The sequence below is a fragment of the Gossypium arboreum genome, chromosome 6, assembly GCF_025698485.1.
Source record: "Gossypium arboreum isolate Shixiya-1 chromosome 6, ASM2569848v2, whole genome shotgun sequence".
Taxonomy (NCBI): Eukaryota; Viridiplantae; Streptophyta; class Magnoliopsida; order Malvales; family Malvaceae; genus Gossypium; species Gossypium arboreum.
The window spans coordinates 529,999-550,225 of NC_069075.1; the positions used below are offsets into that span (position 1 = coordinate 529,999).

General features: G+C 33.3%; 2 protein-coding genes across 2 annotated transcripts; both read right to left on the reverse strand.

Annotated features, from left to right (window-relative positions):
* Positions 1–1,129: 1,129 nt before the first annotated feature.
* On the reverse strand, positions 1,130–3,046 carry LOC108482137 (polyphenol oxidase, chloroplastic-like). The gene has a single exon (XM_017785245.2). It carries the CDS (start codon positions 3,025–3,027, stop codon positions 1,324–1,326), a length of 1,704 nt encoding a protein of 567 aa, XP_017640734.1. The 5' UTR covers positions 3,028–3,046; the 3' UTR covers positions 1,130–1,323.
* A 4,020-nt stretch (positions 3,047–7,066) lies between these two features.
* LOC108483358 (wings apart-like protein 1) lies at positions 7,067–14,279 on the reverse strand. The gene is made up of 13 exons (XM_017786711.2): positions 13,524–14,279; positions 12,589–12,688; positions 12,058–12,397; positions 11,746–11,858; positions 11,409–11,534; positions 11,188–11,281; positions 10,972–11,079; positions 10,274–10,887; positions 9,401–9,642; positions 9,176–9,320; positions 8,497–8,594; positions 8,331–8,412; positions 7,067–7,586 (listed from the first exon to the last, which is right to left on the reverse strand). Exons 1-13 carry the CDS (start codon positions 14,048–14,050, stop codon positions 7,503–7,505), a joined length of 2,673 nt encoding a protein of 890 aa, XP_017642200.1. The 5' UTR covers positions 14,051–14,279; the 3' UTR covers positions 7,067–7,502.
* Positions 14,280–20,227: the final 5,948 nt, after the last annotated feature.

Genomic DNA, 20,227 nt, shown 5'->3' on the forward strand with positions numbered 1-20,227 from the left:
TCGGAGAGCAAGGGCTAAATCCACAACTTATGGGGCTAATAGCATAATTTAACTTAACAGGCTTAACTGTTGTCGTTAGAGTCAATATTGAAATTTTAAAATTAAAAAAATATAGAGACTAAAAGTTACCAAATTGAAGTACAAAAATTATATTTATAATTCACAAATAGTATAGGGACTAATAACAAAAATTGACCTAAAAAATAATATAAATACAACAACACGAGTATCTGAAGCTTACAAAATTCTATCGTAGCTTGCTTTTTTTGACTAATTAGATCAGGGGCGTAGCAAGGGGCTGCCTAAATGGGAAAAATTCTTATTTAGCCCCTCCCAAAATTCAAAACATTTAATCTAAACATTTTTAGTTTTTAGCCTTCGATAAAATCAAAGTAATTTACCCATCTTAAAATAATTTAATTTAAACATTTTAACATAAAATTTTTATAATTTCATAGATTGTATTTATATTTAACGGAAAATATTGTGTTTGAATTATATATATAATTAATTACAAAGTCTAAGACGCTAAGGTGGACTAATTAATAAACAGGTGGATAATTATTATTATTTTAATAATTTTAAATAAATAAAATTTATTTTACGTGAACTTTTATTTAAGGAATTAAATATTATTTAATTATCATTGTTACCATTAGATTTTTTTAAAAAATTATCATTATCATTATAATTAATTTTAATTTTTTAATTATTTCATTAAATTAAAAGGTAACATAAAATATGTATTATTTAATTTAAATTTAAAACAACTAGATATATAATATTTAATTTTAAAAATTATACCAAAATTATTATAAACTAATTGAGTTCATGGATTTACCTAAGTCGTTATGGACTAATATAAGAAAATATTTTTATATTCAAACCAATTAATTATAAGGGTATTGCACGAGAAATTAAATTATACATAAAAATCAAATCCCCCAACGCCCCATAACATAAGGTGCTCGGAAATGGTTGAAGTAGTTGAATAGGAAGATTGCTATGACTATAACTCTTGGTAAATTTACTAAAGATGAAAATGATTTATTTGATATGACGGATGACTGATTACTAGGGACCATTTCGCTTTTGTAGGTTGGTCCGGCCTATATAAAATTATTTTAGAGAATATTATTTCATTTTTAATTATATAAAATAAATTATATAATTCAAATACATTATACAAATGAAAGAGGAGTTGAAAAATAAATATAATACCAACCATCTTGGAAGTTGAAAAGTTAAGAAAGAACTCTAGAAAATTTCAAAGATTTTCCCAAACCAACCATGAATAATTGAACCCCATAATTATTAATTAATTTAATTATCAAACTCAATCTTAATGTCACTAATCTTGATGTTACCCTTTCCATATTTAGGCACCAAAGTCACCACAATACTATCATCATCATCTGCCCCTAAATCTTCCAACAAATCTGTTAATCCTAATCTCAAACATGTCTTCAATGTCTTCCCCTGTTTATGTTTATTTGGGACATTAACATAACTTCCTGCGAACTCGGTATTTTCAGACCCAATGTTCGAACCTGCATCATCCTCGTCGTTCACGTAAACGTCGAATTTGACAAACAAATCTCCCTTCAACTCAATGCCAATCACCAATATCTCCTCTTTCTCTTCCTTTTCAGTTTTGCTCCTCGATTTCCTCGGCCTTTCGACGTTCACCCTCACCGGTTTATCCAAAACGAATTCCGTGCTCGGAACAGGCGGCGGCGGGGCTTTGTTCTTCTTTGTTAGCTTTCGTGGTGTTGGCTTCTCTTTCAACCATGGAAGATCAACAAATTGATAGTCATAACCTAATTTTCGATGGTCAAGACAATCACGAACTTTAACACGAACCAGATTCGCGTTTTCATCATAGAAAAGAAACGATGCATTAAGCCAATCCGGATCATTTAAATCTTTTCTCTTGATATTTTCTATGGTTTTCCAAATACTCCACATTCGATCAACGTTCGAATGATGAGCGTAAAAAATGGGGTCTCTCGCAGCTGAATAAAAAGTTCCCATATCTTCACCGTTGGGTTGTTTATCGTCGCCGCACCATACATGAACAGGTCCATGCGGAACATTTTCGATAGAACCCGAACCTTGATATGGTTCATCACCAGCTCGAAATGGTCCACCGAGGAATAGTCTAGGGGTTTTAGCATTTGAAACCATTTGCCTATACATAATCCTTAGGTTACTTTTCACTTGATCTTTGTTCATTTTCGTTTCGTCTTCGTTCTCACCGTTATAATCCAAATCCACCGTTGTTGGCGGGTAATGCCTCGAGTTACGAAACTTATCATAAAGAGATGAGTTAGTATCCGTAAACATAGCAGGCATCCGCATACCGGCAGGAGAATCCCAGTTCCAGAACGGCAAAGCGAAAGTCGGGTCATCAATCAAATGGCCTAAAATCCTCTCGAAAAAATATAAATAATATCGATGAAAAGGGAAAAAAAGCCATGAATTATGAACTTGAAGTTCAAGATTTGGAAACCCTACTTGATCATAAGCACCTTCACAATAAGCACAATGAACATTAGCTTGTTGCATGAAACTACGTGGATCATCATGTGGAAGAGCTTTCATAAGCTCAATCGCCTTAGTATATTTCCTTATATATTCGTCATCGACTAAATGCGCCGCCGGCCGGACTCGTACTGGTGAATTTGAAAATGGCGGTTTAAAATCTAAGATCTTTTTTGACACCGGTGGGCAACAATCGGTCGTCGGGACACCTTGGGGCATATCGGCACGACCACATTTTTCCATCTCTGGGGCAGATATCGGGGCCGCCATTGCATCGTTAAGGCTAGCTGCTCCATAATAAAGGCCTCCAAGGCCAATGAGAACGTCCCTTCGATCAAACTTGTGCTGAGGGTGTTCTTGTTCACCATTAATGGCTTTGCAGGGAATTGATTTAAGGTTTTTGGATTTAGGATTTTTAATTACAGAAAATTTGGATTTTTTTGGAAGGAACGAAGAGGTAATGGATGGGGAAACCGTAGCCATTGTTTTGGATTTGAGCACTATGGTGATTGATCAACGTTGCATGGCTTTATATATAAACGAATTTTGCTTCAATGTTTTGGTCTAATTACATTTTTAGTCCTTATACTATATTGGAAGAAAAGTTTTATTTGTTATTTTCCTTTGATTTGGTAGAATTTGGTCAAGGGTGGCGGGGGCGGGGAGGCAGGGGCTTGGCCCCAAAAAGTTGAAAAAAAATACATTTTTACCATTTAAAATATATAAAATCATAAAATAGTATGGTGAAATTACACTTTGGCCCCCTAAAATTATAATATTTTAATTCAATCCTTTAAAAAATTAAAAAGATATTAGCTAATACAATGGTGAAATTGCATTTTAACTCTTATCAAAATTTATAACTTAATTCTGGACCCTCAAAAAAAATTTCTAGCTTCGCCCTTGAATTTGGTCATCTATTTTTGTAATGTTATTAGTAGGTCCAAATTGAAAACACCATGGAGTGAAATTTCTTTTTTTTTTTAATTTTATTATTCAATGATACAATCAGGGACGTATGAAAATCCAATTAATCATGTTCAACCAATAGTTAATTTATAGCTTAACTACAAATTTACCTCCCAAGCTACACCATCTTTCCCACTTATGTATTTTTTTTTTTTGTCAAGTGATACCTAAACTATCAATTTTATCTCGTTTTACTCAAAAAGTGTATGATGTCCAATAAGAATATGTCACATGCCAAAATCTTAGTAACTGGTATCATTTTTTGAGGTAAAATACGGCAAAATTGATGCTTTAGGTACTATTTTGACAAAAAAAACCTTTAGTTACTATTTTTGCATTCAAGCCTAAATTTATTTGACAACAGAATACTTAAAAAGGTCATTTTTCTTATGAAAAAATTTATCGTAATCACTCTAACAACAACTAATATTGTTATCAATTTGGATCCACTAACAATATTATAAAAGTAGAGAGATCAAATTATTAACACAGAGGGACTAAATCTCAACTTCCAACATAATATTAAAAAATAACTTCAAATACCTAAGTGAGAAAGCCATAAGTTTGAGGTCCATTTTGCATGTAAACCCAAAATTTATTTGCCAATAAAAGACTTAAAAGGTTGTTTTTATTACCAAAAAAGGCAACCAATCACTTTAATAGCAACGACTAATGCTATTATCGATCTAGACCTATTAATAACATTACAGAAGTAAAGGGATTAAATTATTAATATAGAGAGATTAAATCTCAAGTTTCAACATAATAAAGGATTAAAACAATAATTAGACCATAATAAAGGACTAAAACAATAATTAGACCTGGAATTTCTTTTCTTTGAATTGGAATTATAGAAGTAGTGTTGCACACGCAACTTCCATAATTTGACAATGATGAGAATGAGAAGTTAGGACTTTTCTTATTGTATTAGGAGTTAGCTAATTGGTAACTACTAAAACTCAGTACTTTTCTTATCGTAAAAATTTCAACATTTCGTATATCAAATGGAATTTCCCAATTTTATTTGGTTTTTGTATTTAATAAAAATTCATATTATTATCTTTTTTAAGCTAAATTTAGCTTTTAATCTTTTAATAAGAGTCGAGTTTGATCATTTCGCATAACAATTCACGTGTATTTTTTATTAATTTTTATGAACTTTTTATAATTTATTTTTGAATTTTTTTGTAATTATTAAATTATTTGTTAGCGTGACATATAAGACAAATAGATCATCTCAGTATGAAGTATACATATATTACCCTCGAGTTGTCATGCTAGCATAATTAAAAATTGATGTTTTAGTCATTATTTCTCTTGCAAAAGGTAAATTTCACTCGTTTTGAAAAATTAATAATTAAATTTAACTTCAAAAAACGAGGATAAAAATTTTAAATTACTTATAAATTTTTAGAATCTTAAATATATAAGTATTTTATAAACTTAAACACATTCGAACTGATCATGATATCCGAAAATTTCGATTTTGATTAAACATATGTAATGTGATTTAGTTGATTGTATAACTCAATTGGGTAAAAGGAAACTAGTCATTGTTATTACCATTATAAGGGATACATCATTTTTGCGTAAGCCAAAGGCATTTTCAATTAAAAAAAAAAAGTCATAGATTTTATTTATTATTTTTCTCTTCATTCTTCTTTGAAAGTTTCTTTTGGTTCTTCCCTATTTTTGGCATTTTAATCGTTTTTGTGGTTTTTTTTTGGATGAATTTCATTAGATGCTATCGATATGAGTGAAATGAGAAACTTGTTTTGGAGTAAGTTATATATTTTTATAAGATTAAATTCAAATTTTAACATTTTAAAAGGTCAAACTATAATTTTATCATATATTAACTTGAAATTTTATAAATTTTTAGAATCTGAAGAAGCAATTTCCCATTTAGGAGGGGGGCAAGGCCCTTGCAAACCACCTTTCGTTTCGGGCTATCGAGCGGAAGTATGCGTAAATAAAAAATCATTCTGTTTTCTTTGAAAGTGGCGGTGGTGATAATAGTCTGCTCTATTTTCTTTAAAAGCAATAACGGTGGTAGTACTAGTAGCTTTCTAGTGTTTTTTCTTAGTTGTTTCATTTAGTTTTGGTTTTGTGTCATTTTATTTTTAGGAAGTTTCGAAGGAGGTCGGGCCAACCTTAGCATCTATTGATTTAGTGTTGGAGGACTGGTTTTGTGCATCATTAATATTGAAGTGTCTTATAGGGACTTCTGACATTGTTTTTAATTGTAGTTCATTGTCGATGTAGTTAGGAACAATTGTTAAGTTCAAGCTTTAATATAAGAACAATTGTCTAGTTCAAAGACTAACTTGGACAAAAAAAAAAGTTCAAGCTCCAACGTAGGAGTTGTTGCCAAGTTTAAGCCCCAAATAGTGATTTAACCCCAGTAAAAAAGACCTCTCTAGTCCTTTTCAATTCCAAAATCAAGCAAATTGGTCCATCTAAAGAAAATTAGAATAATTTAATCATTGTGAATTTCGAAAATGAGCAACGACCGTTATTATCTTTTGTCAATTGTACATAATTTTGAAAGGTAAAATAATAAATTCAGCCTTCGATGTTTACATATAGTGTCATTTTGGCTTTAATTCTAAAAACTTCAACAAATTTGACCTCAACATTTACACATATTGTGGGATAAACTGATTGAATTAAGACCAAATTGATAAAATGTACAAACTTTAAGGGCTAAATTTGTTATTATGACAGTCAAAACCATGTACAATTGATGAAAATATTGACTTTGTGATTAATTGTCATTAATTGCTCACTTTCGAAATTGATAGGTTTTAAATTGCTCCATTCTTTTTTAGAAAAACAAATTTGCTCAATTTTAAAATTAAGAGAAAGGAGAGATTTTTTGCCTTTTTAACTCCTTTTAATACATGACATTTGTTTTAAAAGTTCAGTTATCTAGTAAATTTTCTGTTTGTGTCCAATTAACTTCTATCACCGTTAGTGATTTAAATAATAGTATAAATATATACTAAATTATAACACACTCACAATATAAAAAACTTAAATATACTTATAAAAAATTGTTGTAAATAATAGATAAAGTGAAGTTTGAATTTCATCAAGTGTATTTTTCTAGATTTTATAAAATTATAAAATAACAAATATTCTCAAAAATCATAATAATATTTACTATTTTATAAAAGATTGAAATTTCAACAATTTCTTAATTGAATTAAAAGTAACATTGTGTAAACTACAAATATCGTGACCAAATGAAAACTTGAACTCGACAATTATTTTCATATTAAAACTTGATTTGTCCAAATTAATTTGTAATATTTCCATGAAAACCTTACAAGCCCCAATGTATAAACAATTATCAAGTTCAAGCTCTAATATAAAAAATGTCAAGTTCAAGGACTAATTTAAACAAAAAACAAATTCAAACTCCAATGTAACAAATATAAGTACAATTATCGTACAAAAAAAAGTTGAAATCCCTATCAACTTCAGACCCCAAGTAGAGATTTAACCGTTTATAATTAAATTTAAATAAAGTCCTTAGATCAAACCGAAATTATTCCAAGGTAAAACTTTCATTGTCCAAGCCAATACGAGTCAAAAGAAATCATCTGCCTCATAAACAAATCTAAATATCAACAAAATCTAGAAGCACACAGTTTAGCACTATATATATATGGACTATATATACGTTACATACACAAGGCAAAGAAAAACTAATTGAAGATGCTTTCACTTTCATATACGTGTATAGGCCTGCTTGAAGAAGATGAAATAGGGTTACAAAAAGAATAATAATAATATTATCAGAAAAGAGATACAGAAAAAAGAACAATGGTGGGTGGGGTAAAAGCAAAAACAAAACGTTCAATGCACTATAACAGAGAGCTTAGCTTGATACAGTTTTCCGGCAAGTCCCGTCCTCATCTGCAGGTGGTGCAGCTAATCTAAAATGGAGAACGTTGGCTGTACAGAAGTTTTCATTAGATCTCTCATGGTATCCTACACGACTCGATCACTTCGTTCACAGCTTTATGAGTCTCCGGAGAAATCATGTTTAACGTAAAATGAAACGCCTGCACAAAGAGAAATGGAAGTGTGTTAATAGACTACGAGATTGCATCAAGATGTTCCCAAAGTCATCCAGTAAATAGTTTCAGGTCAGAGGAAAGGCATTATCAAACCATGTAACAAAAATGACAGGGATTGGATCAAATTAGTCCCTCTACTATTAAAAAAAATCAAACAAGTCCAAATTGTAACAAAGTTACCATTTATAGTATAAAAAATGTCTTGAAAATTATTATTTTTTTAATTGCAATTCAGTTCCAAACAAAAGATATCACTTACAGAACCATAAAAACTCTAAAAATATTAACTCCGTTAAACAATAAATGATATTTTTTAAATAGTAAATGTTAACTATATTCCAATTTGGTCTTATTTGATTCTTTTTAATAGCATAGGGACTAAATTGATCTATTTAATAGTAGAGACACTACTGATCAGGTCCCTATAATAGAGGGACCTCTCAAGTACATTCACGCAAAAATGATCACGACCAACTAACAAAACCTTATAGCCAAAATCTATGTTAGTTGGACTCGGATGTGAATTTTGAACACAGGTATGTTCATTTTTTTGAAGGATCCTTGGAGGGCTATATCTCGCAACTTATGTCGAGAAAAAGAAAAGCTCAAAATTCCTGGCCTTAACCACGTGATGAGTAAGTTACAATCAACTCTAATATGATGCCAACATACAGATAATGTAGCTGCTAATTTCATTGTTTTCATGGTATTTTAAAATTAAAGACGTACCACAAATCTCTCCAACACTGGAACCAAAATTGATAGACTGCGATTTGGGAGACAATCAGCAATAGCATTTCGTGTGCGCTTACTGCCAATAGAAAGTAGAAAAAAAACAGTTCAGTAATAAAATATCGAAAGGAGCACCGGGGCAGATAAAAAGGAATACACCAACCTTTCGGTAGAAAGAAATGCAAGTAGTAAAGCTGCATAGGCTTCTAAAATCATCTTCTCAGCTTCTTTCTCTTCTTGTAGCAAGGCCGCTTCATTATTCTGTATGATACAATACAATGAAGATTTAAGGCATGTCAAACATGATAAAATATTAAAGTCCACTACCACGAAAAACATAATGCTCCGTGTTGTGAGGAGTAGTGAGGAAAGAGTAGGGATGTAAATGAGACACCGGTACTCGCAAGCTCTATTCGAGTCCAACTTGGAAAAAGTTCGAACTCAATTCAGTAATTATCAAACCGAGCTCGAGCAACTCAAGTTATTGGCCAAGCCGGATTTGAGCTTAGTAATGCTTGACTCGAACAGCTCGCAAGCTTTATTGAGCATTTCATATTTTTATATTATTAAATTATGTGATTGCCCTTATTATGTGTATTATTAACCCTAGGCTTAATTATCGAGCCAAGCTCGAGCTTCAATACAACAATTGGTAAATGAACTCAATCGAGCTCATGTAGCTCAATTATATCTAAAGCAGAGCTCAAGCTTAAAAAAAGATGTTGGATCAAGTTTGAGCCAAGCTCGAGCTCAAGCTTAACAGTATTCTGGCTTAGCTTGGCTCAATTACACCACTAGGAAAGAGAGATGGGGGGCAGATTATCTTATAGAGAAGTCCTCACCCAAGACAGAACTTCGCCAGCTGCATCATCTTCTCCAAGGTTTGCAAGAAAGATGGCACATAGCAATGGAATCACAGCCATGCGACTCTCCTCTGTTGACCCTTTCGAATTTGGTAAACAAACAGAAGCTGCTGCAAGCTGTGATCTGCATAGAAACATGGCACTTAATTGTTATGTCCCAGTGCTTTGTAAACACTGCACTGAATATGAAAAAGGTAAACTAACCTGTTGTATTCATCTTTCTCTACAAGGTTTACAAGCAGACCAAGTATTGCTACGAGGAAATCTAACTCTGAATCAGTAAGAGGTATGTCACTTGAAGTTTCTTCCATTTCATTGATGCGAGGTAAATATGAGCAGAATGACGGGAAGTGGCTTGCAATCAATGAAGACAAGGTCTCTAGGGCCCCAGAAGAAGCAATTTGTCGACAGCCAAGAGGGTTGTCATTTGTTAAGTTCATCAAAACCTGTCAAGATAACAGCCCCACTATTTGATATTAGAAAACACACACATACACTAGTGTAACAAAAAACATATAGGACATCATCGTGTTTAGTTTTGTGGTAAAAGTACCATGGAGGCCTTTATACTAGGAGTTGGATTGCATTTTACCGCTTCTACTCAAAAAATGGGTAAATTAGTCCCTATATATTAGATCAAAGAGCAAACTGATTCTTTTGTTAAAAGTTTCATCCATTTTTTGTTGTTAAAATTGGTCCCTGTACATTAGCATGAGATACCCGTGGCACGTCACATGTCAAACATTCTCTCAACCGCAACAGTTTTAACCAGTACTAACGGATGAAACTTTTAACAAATAGGACCAATTTGCTCTTTAATCTAATGTATAGAGACTAGTTTTCCCAGATTTTGTGTAGAAGGGGCAAAATGCAATCTAACTACTGGAACAGGGGCCTCCATGGTACTTTTACCTTAATTTTGTCTATTAATTTTGTCTATCAAAGTACACAGGCCAATTCAATCCAACAAATACATTTGGATGATTCAAGAAGCAGAATAAAGTATGATTACCCATTGAAGCTAAAAACAAGCACTGCAATGGTAGGATGAAATGTAAACTACATATTCAAGAATACCTTGACAGCAGCAAGAAGGCAGTCTGACAGAAGACTGGAATATTCTTCTTCAGTACTTTGAGAACAAGAAGTTGCATTAGAATGATGATATTCTTCATTTTCTCTCTGGCAAATTTCCCCATTACTTGATTCTTGTTGGCTCATTTTAAATTGGAAATGATGCTCATCTTGGATTTCTCTCTTTCTTAGCCCGAGTTTCCCATGTTTTTTGGTTCTGGATTTCTTTTTTTCCCCATATAGTACATCCCACTTCGAAGGCACAAAATCTTCATCATCAAATGCAAAAGGATCTTGACTATCCTCTAAAAGTTGCTGGTTGCCATTTTTATTACCATCAGATCTCTCACAAAGAGTCCCTGATCTATTGCTTGTTCCAGGTATTCTATCAAATGAACTTCCTAATTTCCCACTAGAAGAATGGACTCTCATCTTTGGTAAACAACCGTCATTTGAAGATGCAGTAGCAGTTTGGGAACTAGACACAGAATGACCCAACCACCGAGTTGAGGGCCCTGGATCATTCTGGGATGTATTGAAGCTCTTTCCAGAGAAGGACCAATCCAAGCTAGAGGACTTTTCAGACGAACTGGTGGAGACAACATCACGTCTATCCACTGCCAAGTTAAAAAGAATCGATTAAGTCCAGTAGCAGCCACTAGAAAGATATATTTATCGATATTAATCAGACTGCCTAATACCTTTATATTCTGCAGTTGGAGCAAAAATATCAGCATTAGCCATTTCCTTAGAACTACTACAGTCCCTATCAGTACTGGATGATGCAGAAGAACTCTTAAGATAAAGCCCTGGAAACAATGACATTGGTAAATCACAATGCAAAAATCTTTCAACAGATAAAAGAGGATGCAAAAAGAAAAGAGATGTTTCAAAGTAGTAATTGCACAACCAGTTACCTGAGAGAATCTTGATTAGACTTACAACAAGCTTTGTAAAAGATATTCTAGATCCATGAGAGTTCAATTGCCCTTTCATTTCTAACAAATGACTCTGCAATCAAGGGGGAAGTGAGACATTTAGATTCTAAGAGCTTACATAAATGGCAGTTTTAAGTTATACAAACCAAGTTGAAAAAGAAAATAAAACACAAAACAACTCAAAATCAAGACTTGAGTACCTGATTGTCGCTACTGAGGAATGCAGCATTTTCCATGATCTTCAAACATTTTAAAAGCAGCACCAAGCTCTGCACATCTTTTTTATCTTCTATAAGAGGAGAAGACGAACTCTGCTCCAACCAACCCTGCAGAGAAGTTATCGCATTATATCATACACCATCAACAATGAATGATGTCAAACATATATATATGCATAAAAATTTGCTAATTCCTAGTGAATGGATTAATGTAAGAGAGAGAACAGATGACTCTCTCAATATTTAAAGCAGTATTACTCAATCTCCTTCAGTTGAAATGCAATAGAACAGAAATGAGATATAACATACAAGATCACACCTCCAAAACAGAATGGCATTCCAAAGCCACTTCAAAGACAACATCAAGTCCTCCATACTCTCTCAGTTTTTCCTTCAAATTGCACCCAGTTTTCCTTACCATGCCAGTTGCATCTGAATGAACAAAACAGTGCAAAAAGCAAGAAAAGAAAGCAATCAGCAAAGAATGAAAGAAGTAACCAGTCAGATGAGTATGTATTTATAAGTACATATAAGTGAGCGTGTTTGGTTTAACCGTTTAAGCTACCATTACAGTTCCAATAAGACAATCTATAAATAAATGCTTAAAACTCCCGGATATTCTATACAATACCTTCAAGAGAAATTTTTGACAAACAAGCTTTCTCCAAAATCAACAAAGCTATCCATTTTGGGTTTAATTCTGGCCTTCTTAAATCACTATCATCCCCACATCTTGACTTCATTTCCTTGTAACTAACAAGAATTTCCTTGACTTTGGAAATAATCTCAGCAGAGCTTGAATCCGACGATTTAGTTGTATTTCGTTGGATGCCAGCATCCTTGCATAGTGCCAAAAGCTTAAAACCTACTTTCCCTGTTTTGTTTTCTTTAGCAGTGGGGATGACTGGCTTCAACAATTTAATTAGAAAGCGAATGCAACTAGGTGATTCTAGGAGACGCTCATCTTGATCCTGACATAATAGATTCATACAGATCTTAATTAATACTATTATTAACATATTCCAAACATTTGATTTAACTAAATCCAAAAGGTGATCTTAAAAAATGGATGCAAACAGGTGAAAAAGTATATAAGCTACAACTTATGATGCATAAATGATATCTAATATATTCTTGCAGCTTCAAGTACTGAAAAACTTACATCAATTGTCAAGACATAGAAAAGAGCAACAGCAGCAAGATTGCTTGGGGTGTCATCAAAGTTGAGACCCAAAAGAGCATCAATTATTGTCTTTGCCATCCTGAAATGAACATATTTGCAATGCCAGACTAAGGAATGCAAAGTAAATCACAGTAATTATACCCTCCAGAAGACAATAGAACCATCATGCATATCCTTGGTTAAATATATATATTTACTCAGAGAACCCACTCAATCTTTTTATCTATATCATTCTTTTAGATAGGGAATGAAATCAACTGTAAAAACTTAAAAGTATAAATTCAGAAAGCCAAATAAGCTGAACAGATTAATATATATACATGTTTTATCACAGAACTTAGACTAATTTTGAACTAAATTCATACTCTGAAATCCAACCAAACACTACTTCAGAGAATATAGAGATCCACCAAAAGGAATTTAAATTTTCAAACTCATCCCAACATTTTTAATCTATAACCCTAAAAGCCTAAAACCACGACTCAAAAACATCCCTTAATCCATTTGAATCAATAAAGCAGTTTCACGCTAGAATCTAGATTGAAATTTAAAAAATCCATCGCAAAATTAACACTTCCCAGATGCCCAAATCAATAGTCCGTTTGAATCATACTAGAATCTACATCAAAATTCCAAAAACCCATACAAAATTAACACTATCCAGATGCCCAAATCAATAGTCCATTTGAATCAATAAAAATAACAGCCATGTTAGAATCTACATTCAAATTTCAAAAATCGACCGCAAAATTAACACTTCCCAGATGCCCAAAATCACTAGTCCATTTGAATCATACTAGAAACTACATCCAAATTTCAATAATCCCCGCAAAATTAACACTACCCAGATGCCCAAATCACTAAATTTACCCCCCCCAAAAAAAAAAACCCTCAGACAAGAATTCAAAACATACCCATGAGTTCTCAAAAGTCGCCTTTGTTGAGCCGTACTACAAACTGAAAGCAAAGACAAAAGACTCGTTCTTCTGATCCTCACTGGTTGACCTTTCTTTAACCCATCGAGAGCGAAATTAACCTCATCAACATGTTCCATCATTTCCCCGTACTCTTGAGCTTCCATCAAAGACGAAGTGACCGAAATCCAAGGAATTGAAGAATCCCTAACCTCTTTCTTAACCTGGCTTTGTTTCTGCTTCTTAGATCTCCCTAAGACGTCGTTTCCCAAATCGTCGAAACCGAAACCACCGTGGGATGCTTCCAAACCTGTCGTTACACGGTCCTTATAAACGTCGTCGTTGAATTCTTGTGATGATGGCCAAAAGGAAGATGACTCTTGAGTGGCAAAAGGGAAACTATACACGTCCTCAGACGGCACCGTTTCTTGAGAGAGTGGAGGGCAGTCGTAAACGTAGTCGTTTAGGGAGTCGGAGAAAGTCCTGGTTAAACCACGGGTGCGGCGACCGTAGGTTCTAACGATCATGGTTCGACGGCGGCGCTATTTGGGCTTTGACATTAAAAGTGAAGAAAAGGGTACTTTTGGCAAATAATTGATAACCCAACAAATCTGTACAAGAGTTTGAAATTAAGAGACCTTTCTTGGATGGTGAACTAAAAGAGAGAGAGAGACAGAGGTTTTAGGGCAGAAAGCATAAATCAAGCCTTCTAAGTTTAGAGTAAACTACTCGCAATTTGAGTAAATAATTATAAAATAGTCATTAAAATTAATAAATTATTTAACTTTTTTATTTAAATTAGTAGACGGTTAAGCATATAGTGAATTCATGATTTAACAATCAATATCTATTAACAAGTAACAAAATAAATCTTGGGTCTAAATTGATCTAATGGTCAGTATTAGAGATCGAAAAATAAAATTGTTTAGATTTTAATTCATAAATTCATAATGTTTAAAGTTATTTCATAAAAATAATTAAACTGTAAATGAAATAGGAAAGAGAGTTTTTGCACGAATAAAGAAAGTCATATAGTAACAATTTTAATGTTTCAATTATTTAAATGAAAACTTTTGAATAGTTCAATGACTATTTTATAACTTTTTTAAATTGAGTGACCAAAATGTAAACTTACTAATAGTTTAGTGACCTTGAGTATAGTTTATCCTTTATTTTCCATCATATTACTAAATTAATTTTAAAATAATTATAATTTAATTTAAAATTATTAATGAGTTATTACTTTGTTAGAACTCTAAACATAAAATATAGAAAAAATTTGTGATAGTTATAATTATTAGTTAAAAATTTCACATGACAAATTTGTGTTAATTTTATTTTTTTAAAAGTGTCTATTTATGTAAAATAGAGTTATATATCAATTAAAATTTAAATGTAGCATTATAAATAGCATTAAGTAATTAGACATATTCAATCAATTAGCATCTAAGAAAATTTGTCGATAAAAATAGAGATTTTTAATATTAATAAGTTAGAATTATAAAAAAAACAAAGAATTAAAGTCATGGTTCTCATAAAGTAATTGAATATTATATTAATATAATATTATGATATTTTATTTTAAAATTCTCTGTAAATTTATACTAAGTGAAACAAGTATTCTTAAATTCTTTTTTAATCTATCCATTATTTTTTGGTGCAGGTATAAAATGTTATGTGAGTTTGTTTTGAAAAGAAAATAAAATTTCAACAATTGTTGTTATCACTATTGTGAAAAATAAATAGAATAAAATAAATAAAATAAAGAACACATAAATTTTACGTGGAAACCCTTTCGGAAAAAAACCACGGCGAGAGGAGAAGAAAATTCACTATGTCGAAAAATTTTTACTCAAATACAAGAGGAATAGACTATGTCTATTTATAGGCTTGCAAAGCCATATTCTAGTAGGATTGAAACACCTTATCCTAATCAATATAAAATAGATAGAGTTTAATAAGGTTTAAAAACTTTATTCTAAAATAAAATAAAAGAAGTCTAGTTCTATATGGATTTTACTTTTATTTTATTTTCCATCGTATTTTATTTAAATAAGAATTTGGGTCACTTAATTCTAACAATCTCCACCTTGACACAAATTCTCAATGAACAAGTTCTTCATCGCGAACTTTCAATAAACAAGTTATTCACCTCTTCCAAAAAACCCCTTAAGGGTTTAACTTCAACAATGAACACCAACCAAGTCTAAGCAATGCTCAAACTTGGTTATAGGAAGTGACTTAGTCATCATATCTGCAGGATTTTCATGAGTGCTAATTTTGCTCACAACAATATCACCACGAGCAATAATATCACGAACAAAATGATACCGAATATCAATGTGTTTTGTTCTCTCATGAAACATTTGATCTTTTGTAAGAAAGATGGCACTGATCGTCACAAAATCTTGTCTTGATTTGAAGGTCTTCATTGAGTTCACTAAATAGTCCCTTCAACCAAATAGCTTCTTTACAAGCCTCAAGAATCGCCATGTACTCACCTTCAAGTGGTAGACAAAGCGATCGTAGTTTGCAAAGTGGCTTTCCAACTAATTGCACAACCTCCGATTGTAAAGACGTAACTCGTGAGAGATCTTCTTCTATCAAGGTCTCCAAAAAATCAGATCAACATACCCTATAACTCCATCTTTAGTTCTTCCAAACTGTAAGCAAACATTAGTAGTGCCTCGTAAGTATCTTAAAATCCATCGAATCGATTTCCGGTGTTCTTTACCGAGATTCGCCATGTATCTCGCTAAGCTGACCGATCGCATATGATAAATCGGACGTGAACAAACCATAGCATACATGAGAGATCCTCATCGCACTAGAGTATGGAACATGTGACATGTACTCAATCTCATTATCGATTGAGGAGATAAGGCCGATGAAAGTCTGAAATGGGTCGCTAAAGGAGTACTAACAGCTTAGCACTCGCATATTGAACTCAAAAGAACTTTCTCAATGTACCCTTCCGACTTAGGTACAATTTATTTGCTTTTCTATCTCGAGAATCTCCATACCAAGTATCTTCTTTGCTGGTCCTAAATCTTTCATCTCAAATTCTTCACTTAGTTGGGCTTTAACCTTTCTTATCTCTCTTTATCTTTTCTTGCTATCAACATGTCATCAACATAAAGAAGTAGATACACAAAAGAACCATCACTTTTTTTTCTTAAAGTAGACACAACTGTCAAAACTACTTCTTTTGAAATCATGAGAAGTCATAAAGGAATCAAACCTCTTGTACCATTGTCTTGGTGATCTGTTTCAAACCGTAAAGGGACTTTTTCAAAAAGCAAACATAGTCCTCTTTTTCGAGACTATAAAACCCTCTCGTTGTTGCATGTAAATATCTTCCTCAAGTTCTCCATGCAAAATGCGCTTTTACATCTAACCGCTCAAGCTCCAAATCATGCATGGCAACAATACCAAGCAAAGCTCGAATCGAACTATGCTTAACAACCGGAGAGAACACATCTGTGAAGTCCACTCGGAATTTGATCAGAACCCTTTGCAACAAGCCTTGCTTTATATCCGGGTTCTTCAACTCCGAGTCCCTTCTTTCTTTTAAACACCCATTTACAACGAATGCCTTTTTACCTTTAGGAAGTTTTACAAGATCCCATGTTCGCTTTTTGTGGAGTGATTCCATCTCCTCTTGCATAGCAAACATCCACTTTTCTCGAGTCTTCACAACTAATCGCCTCGAATAATTAAATGGCTCTTGATTCGCATCTATATCTTCACCACATTTAAAGCATAAGCAACTAGATCAACCTCGGCATACTTCTTTGGAGGTTTAATTTCTCTTCTTGTCCTGTTTTTGGCGATAGAGTATTGCGGTGAAGAAGCAACTCTATTCTCAATTTTTGTACTCGGCTTGAGGAGTTGATTCTCATTAACTGATGCTCCACCGCTTTTGGTTTTCTTTATTGGAAGAGTCTTTAAGAGATAAGTTAGGTAGCATAGCGCTTTCATCAAAAACAACATCTCGCTAATCACAACTTTTCTATTTTCGTGACACCATAACTTATAGCCTTTTACACCACTTTATAACCAAGAAAAACGCATTTAATGGATCTTGGTTCCAATTTTCCATTATCAACATGAGCATACGCAGGACACCCAAAAATCTTTAAATCAGAATAATTAGCAGGATTACCAGACCATACCTCTTGTGGAGTCTTTTTCTCAATGGCAACGGATGGAGATCGGTTGATCAAAAACATGCAGTAGAGGCTGCTTCTGCCCAAAATGACTTGTAAGTTGGCATTTGACAACATACATCGAACCTTCTCCATGATCGCTTCGTTCATTCGCTCGCAACGCCGCTTTTGTCAGTGGAGTATGACGAATCGTCAAGTGTCTTATGATCCTTCGACTTGCACAATCTATTAAACTCATCGTAATGTAACTCTAAGCCATTGTGCATGACGGAGGTATTTTATCTGCTTTTCCGTCTGTTTTCAATCATAATTTTCCAAGACTTAAATGTGGAAAACACATCGCTTCGCTTGGAAGAACGCCCAAACTTTTCGGAAAAATCATCAATAAAGGTTAGCATATAATTAGCTCCACCTCTCGAAGGCACTCGGACGGCCCCACGATCGAAATGGATATACTCCAACGTTTCCTTCGTGTTATGGATTCCTCTAGTGAATCGAACTCTCTTTGCTTCCCAAAACACAAGGTGCTCACAGAAATTCAGTTTGCAAATTCCTTGCCCATTAAGAAGTCCTCTTTGCTTAATTCGCCATGCCATTCTCACTCATATGCCCTAGGCGATATGCCAAAATTTAGTAATATCATCATCGACAAGGAAGAGGAAGCGACAATTGCATCACCATAATAAAGAGAACCTCAGAAACATATAACTTGGCAATCTTTCTTTGCCGTTTCATCACAACAAGGCACCCTTTGAAATCTTTAAAACCCACTTTCACCGTGTATCTGCATCTTTTGAATCAAGAGTACTCAACGAAATTAAATTTCTTTTCAATTCGAACATGCCGCACGTCACTAAGTGTTCGACAACTCCATCAAACATCTTAACTTTAATTGTTCCAACACCGCGATTTTACATGAAGCATTATTTCCCATCAAAACAACACCTTCAGATCTCGTTTCATAAGTTGTAAACCAATCCCGATTGGGACTCATGTGGAAGGTGCAACTGAATCAAGTATCCACTCTCGCCACTTTAGAATCATTGATGAAGCAACTAGAAGTTCACCATCGCGTAGTCTTCTACAACATCGCCTTCACCGAATTTTCAATTTCGTTTTCCTTTTGATTCGCACCTCCCTTTTAATCTTATTTTGTAGCTTATAGCACTCAGATTTAATGTGCCCTTTCTTCTTGCGAAGTTGCAAGTTTTACCTCTGCTTGAAGATTTCGATCTACCCTTAGATTTACCACGAGGATTCCGTTCTGTGTTCTACCACGATCATCATCAACATTCCGGTCTTGTCTCCCACGAACAATGAGACCCTCTCCCCGAGAGTTGGGTTTAACCACAAGATGCTTCATCTTATCATACGAGGTTAAAGAATCATAAACCTCATCAACCGTGAGAGACTCATGGCTATATAAAATCGTGTCTCTAAAGGTTGAATAAGACGGGCAACGAACAAAGTAGAATCAACCCTAGATCTTCCTTATCATATTGAACCTCCATGGCCTCCAAGTTTGAGAGAATTTCTTTAAACACCGTAAGTGTTCGTGTACGACGCACCTTCCTCCAAACGATGAGCATAAAGACGCCGCTTCATATGCAACTTGCTTGTTAGAGTTTTCGACATACATATTTGTTCTAGCCTCTTCCATAATGCAATGGCGCTTTTCTCTTTCATCACATCCTGCAAAATTTCGTTGGACAAATGCGATGTAATTGTGTTAATGCCTTTCGATCCTTACGCTTCTTCTCTTCATCTGTTAATGTCGAAGGCATCTTATCTATCCCTAGCAGGCATCCTCTAGATCCATCTGCAAGAACGCTTGCATCTTAATTTGCCACAAATCAAATCGGTGTTGCGATCCAACAATGAATTTCATACTTCAAAGACGCCATTACCGTGATCGAGATGAATAACCCTAAGCTCGATACCAATTTGTGAAAAATAAATAGAATAAAATAAATAAAAATAAAGAACACATAAATTTTACGTGAAACCCTTTCGGAAAAAAACCACGGGCGGAGGAGAAGAAAATTCACTATGTCGAAAAATTTTTACTCAAATACAAGAGGAATAGACTATGTCTATTTATAGGCTTGCAAAGCCATATTCTAGTAGGATTGAAACACCTTATCCTAATCAATATAAAATAGATGGAGTTTAATAAGGTTTAAAACCTTATTCTAAAATAAAATAAAAGAAGTCTAGTTCTATATGGATTTTACTTTTATTTTATTTTCCATCGTATTTTATTTAAATAAGAATTTGGGTCACTTAATTCTAACAACTATAATTAATTATGAATACGTTGTTTAAAATCTAATTAAAAATAACAAATCATATTTTTCTTTATGATTTTAGTATTTTAATTATATTTGAATTTTTAGAAGGAAAAACTGAAAATCATGACAACTCATTCTCTAAACAAAGTGAAAATCATTACAATCATTTCTCTATAAACCAATAATACAAATTTAGAAAAACTTTTGAATGGATAAGAATGTTCTTTATTTTTTATCATATTAC

Coding starts and splice junctions, on each gene's coding strand:
- LOC108482137 (XM_017785245.2), bottom strand. CDS start 3,027: ATGGCTACGGTTTCCCCATCCATTACCTCTTCGTTCCTTCCAAAAAAA.
- LOC108483358 (XM_017786711.2), bottom strand. CDS start 14,050: ATGATCGTTAGAACCTACGGTCGCCGCACCCGTGGTTTAACCAGGACT. Junction 12,689..13,523: donor CGACTTTTGAGAACTCATGG/GTATGTTTTGAA, acceptor TGTTCATTTCAG/GATGGCAAAGACAATAATTG. Junction 12,398..12,588: donor TCTATGTCTTGACAATTGAT/GTAAGTTTTTCA, acceptor CTATTATGTCAG/GATCAAGATGAGCGTCTCCT.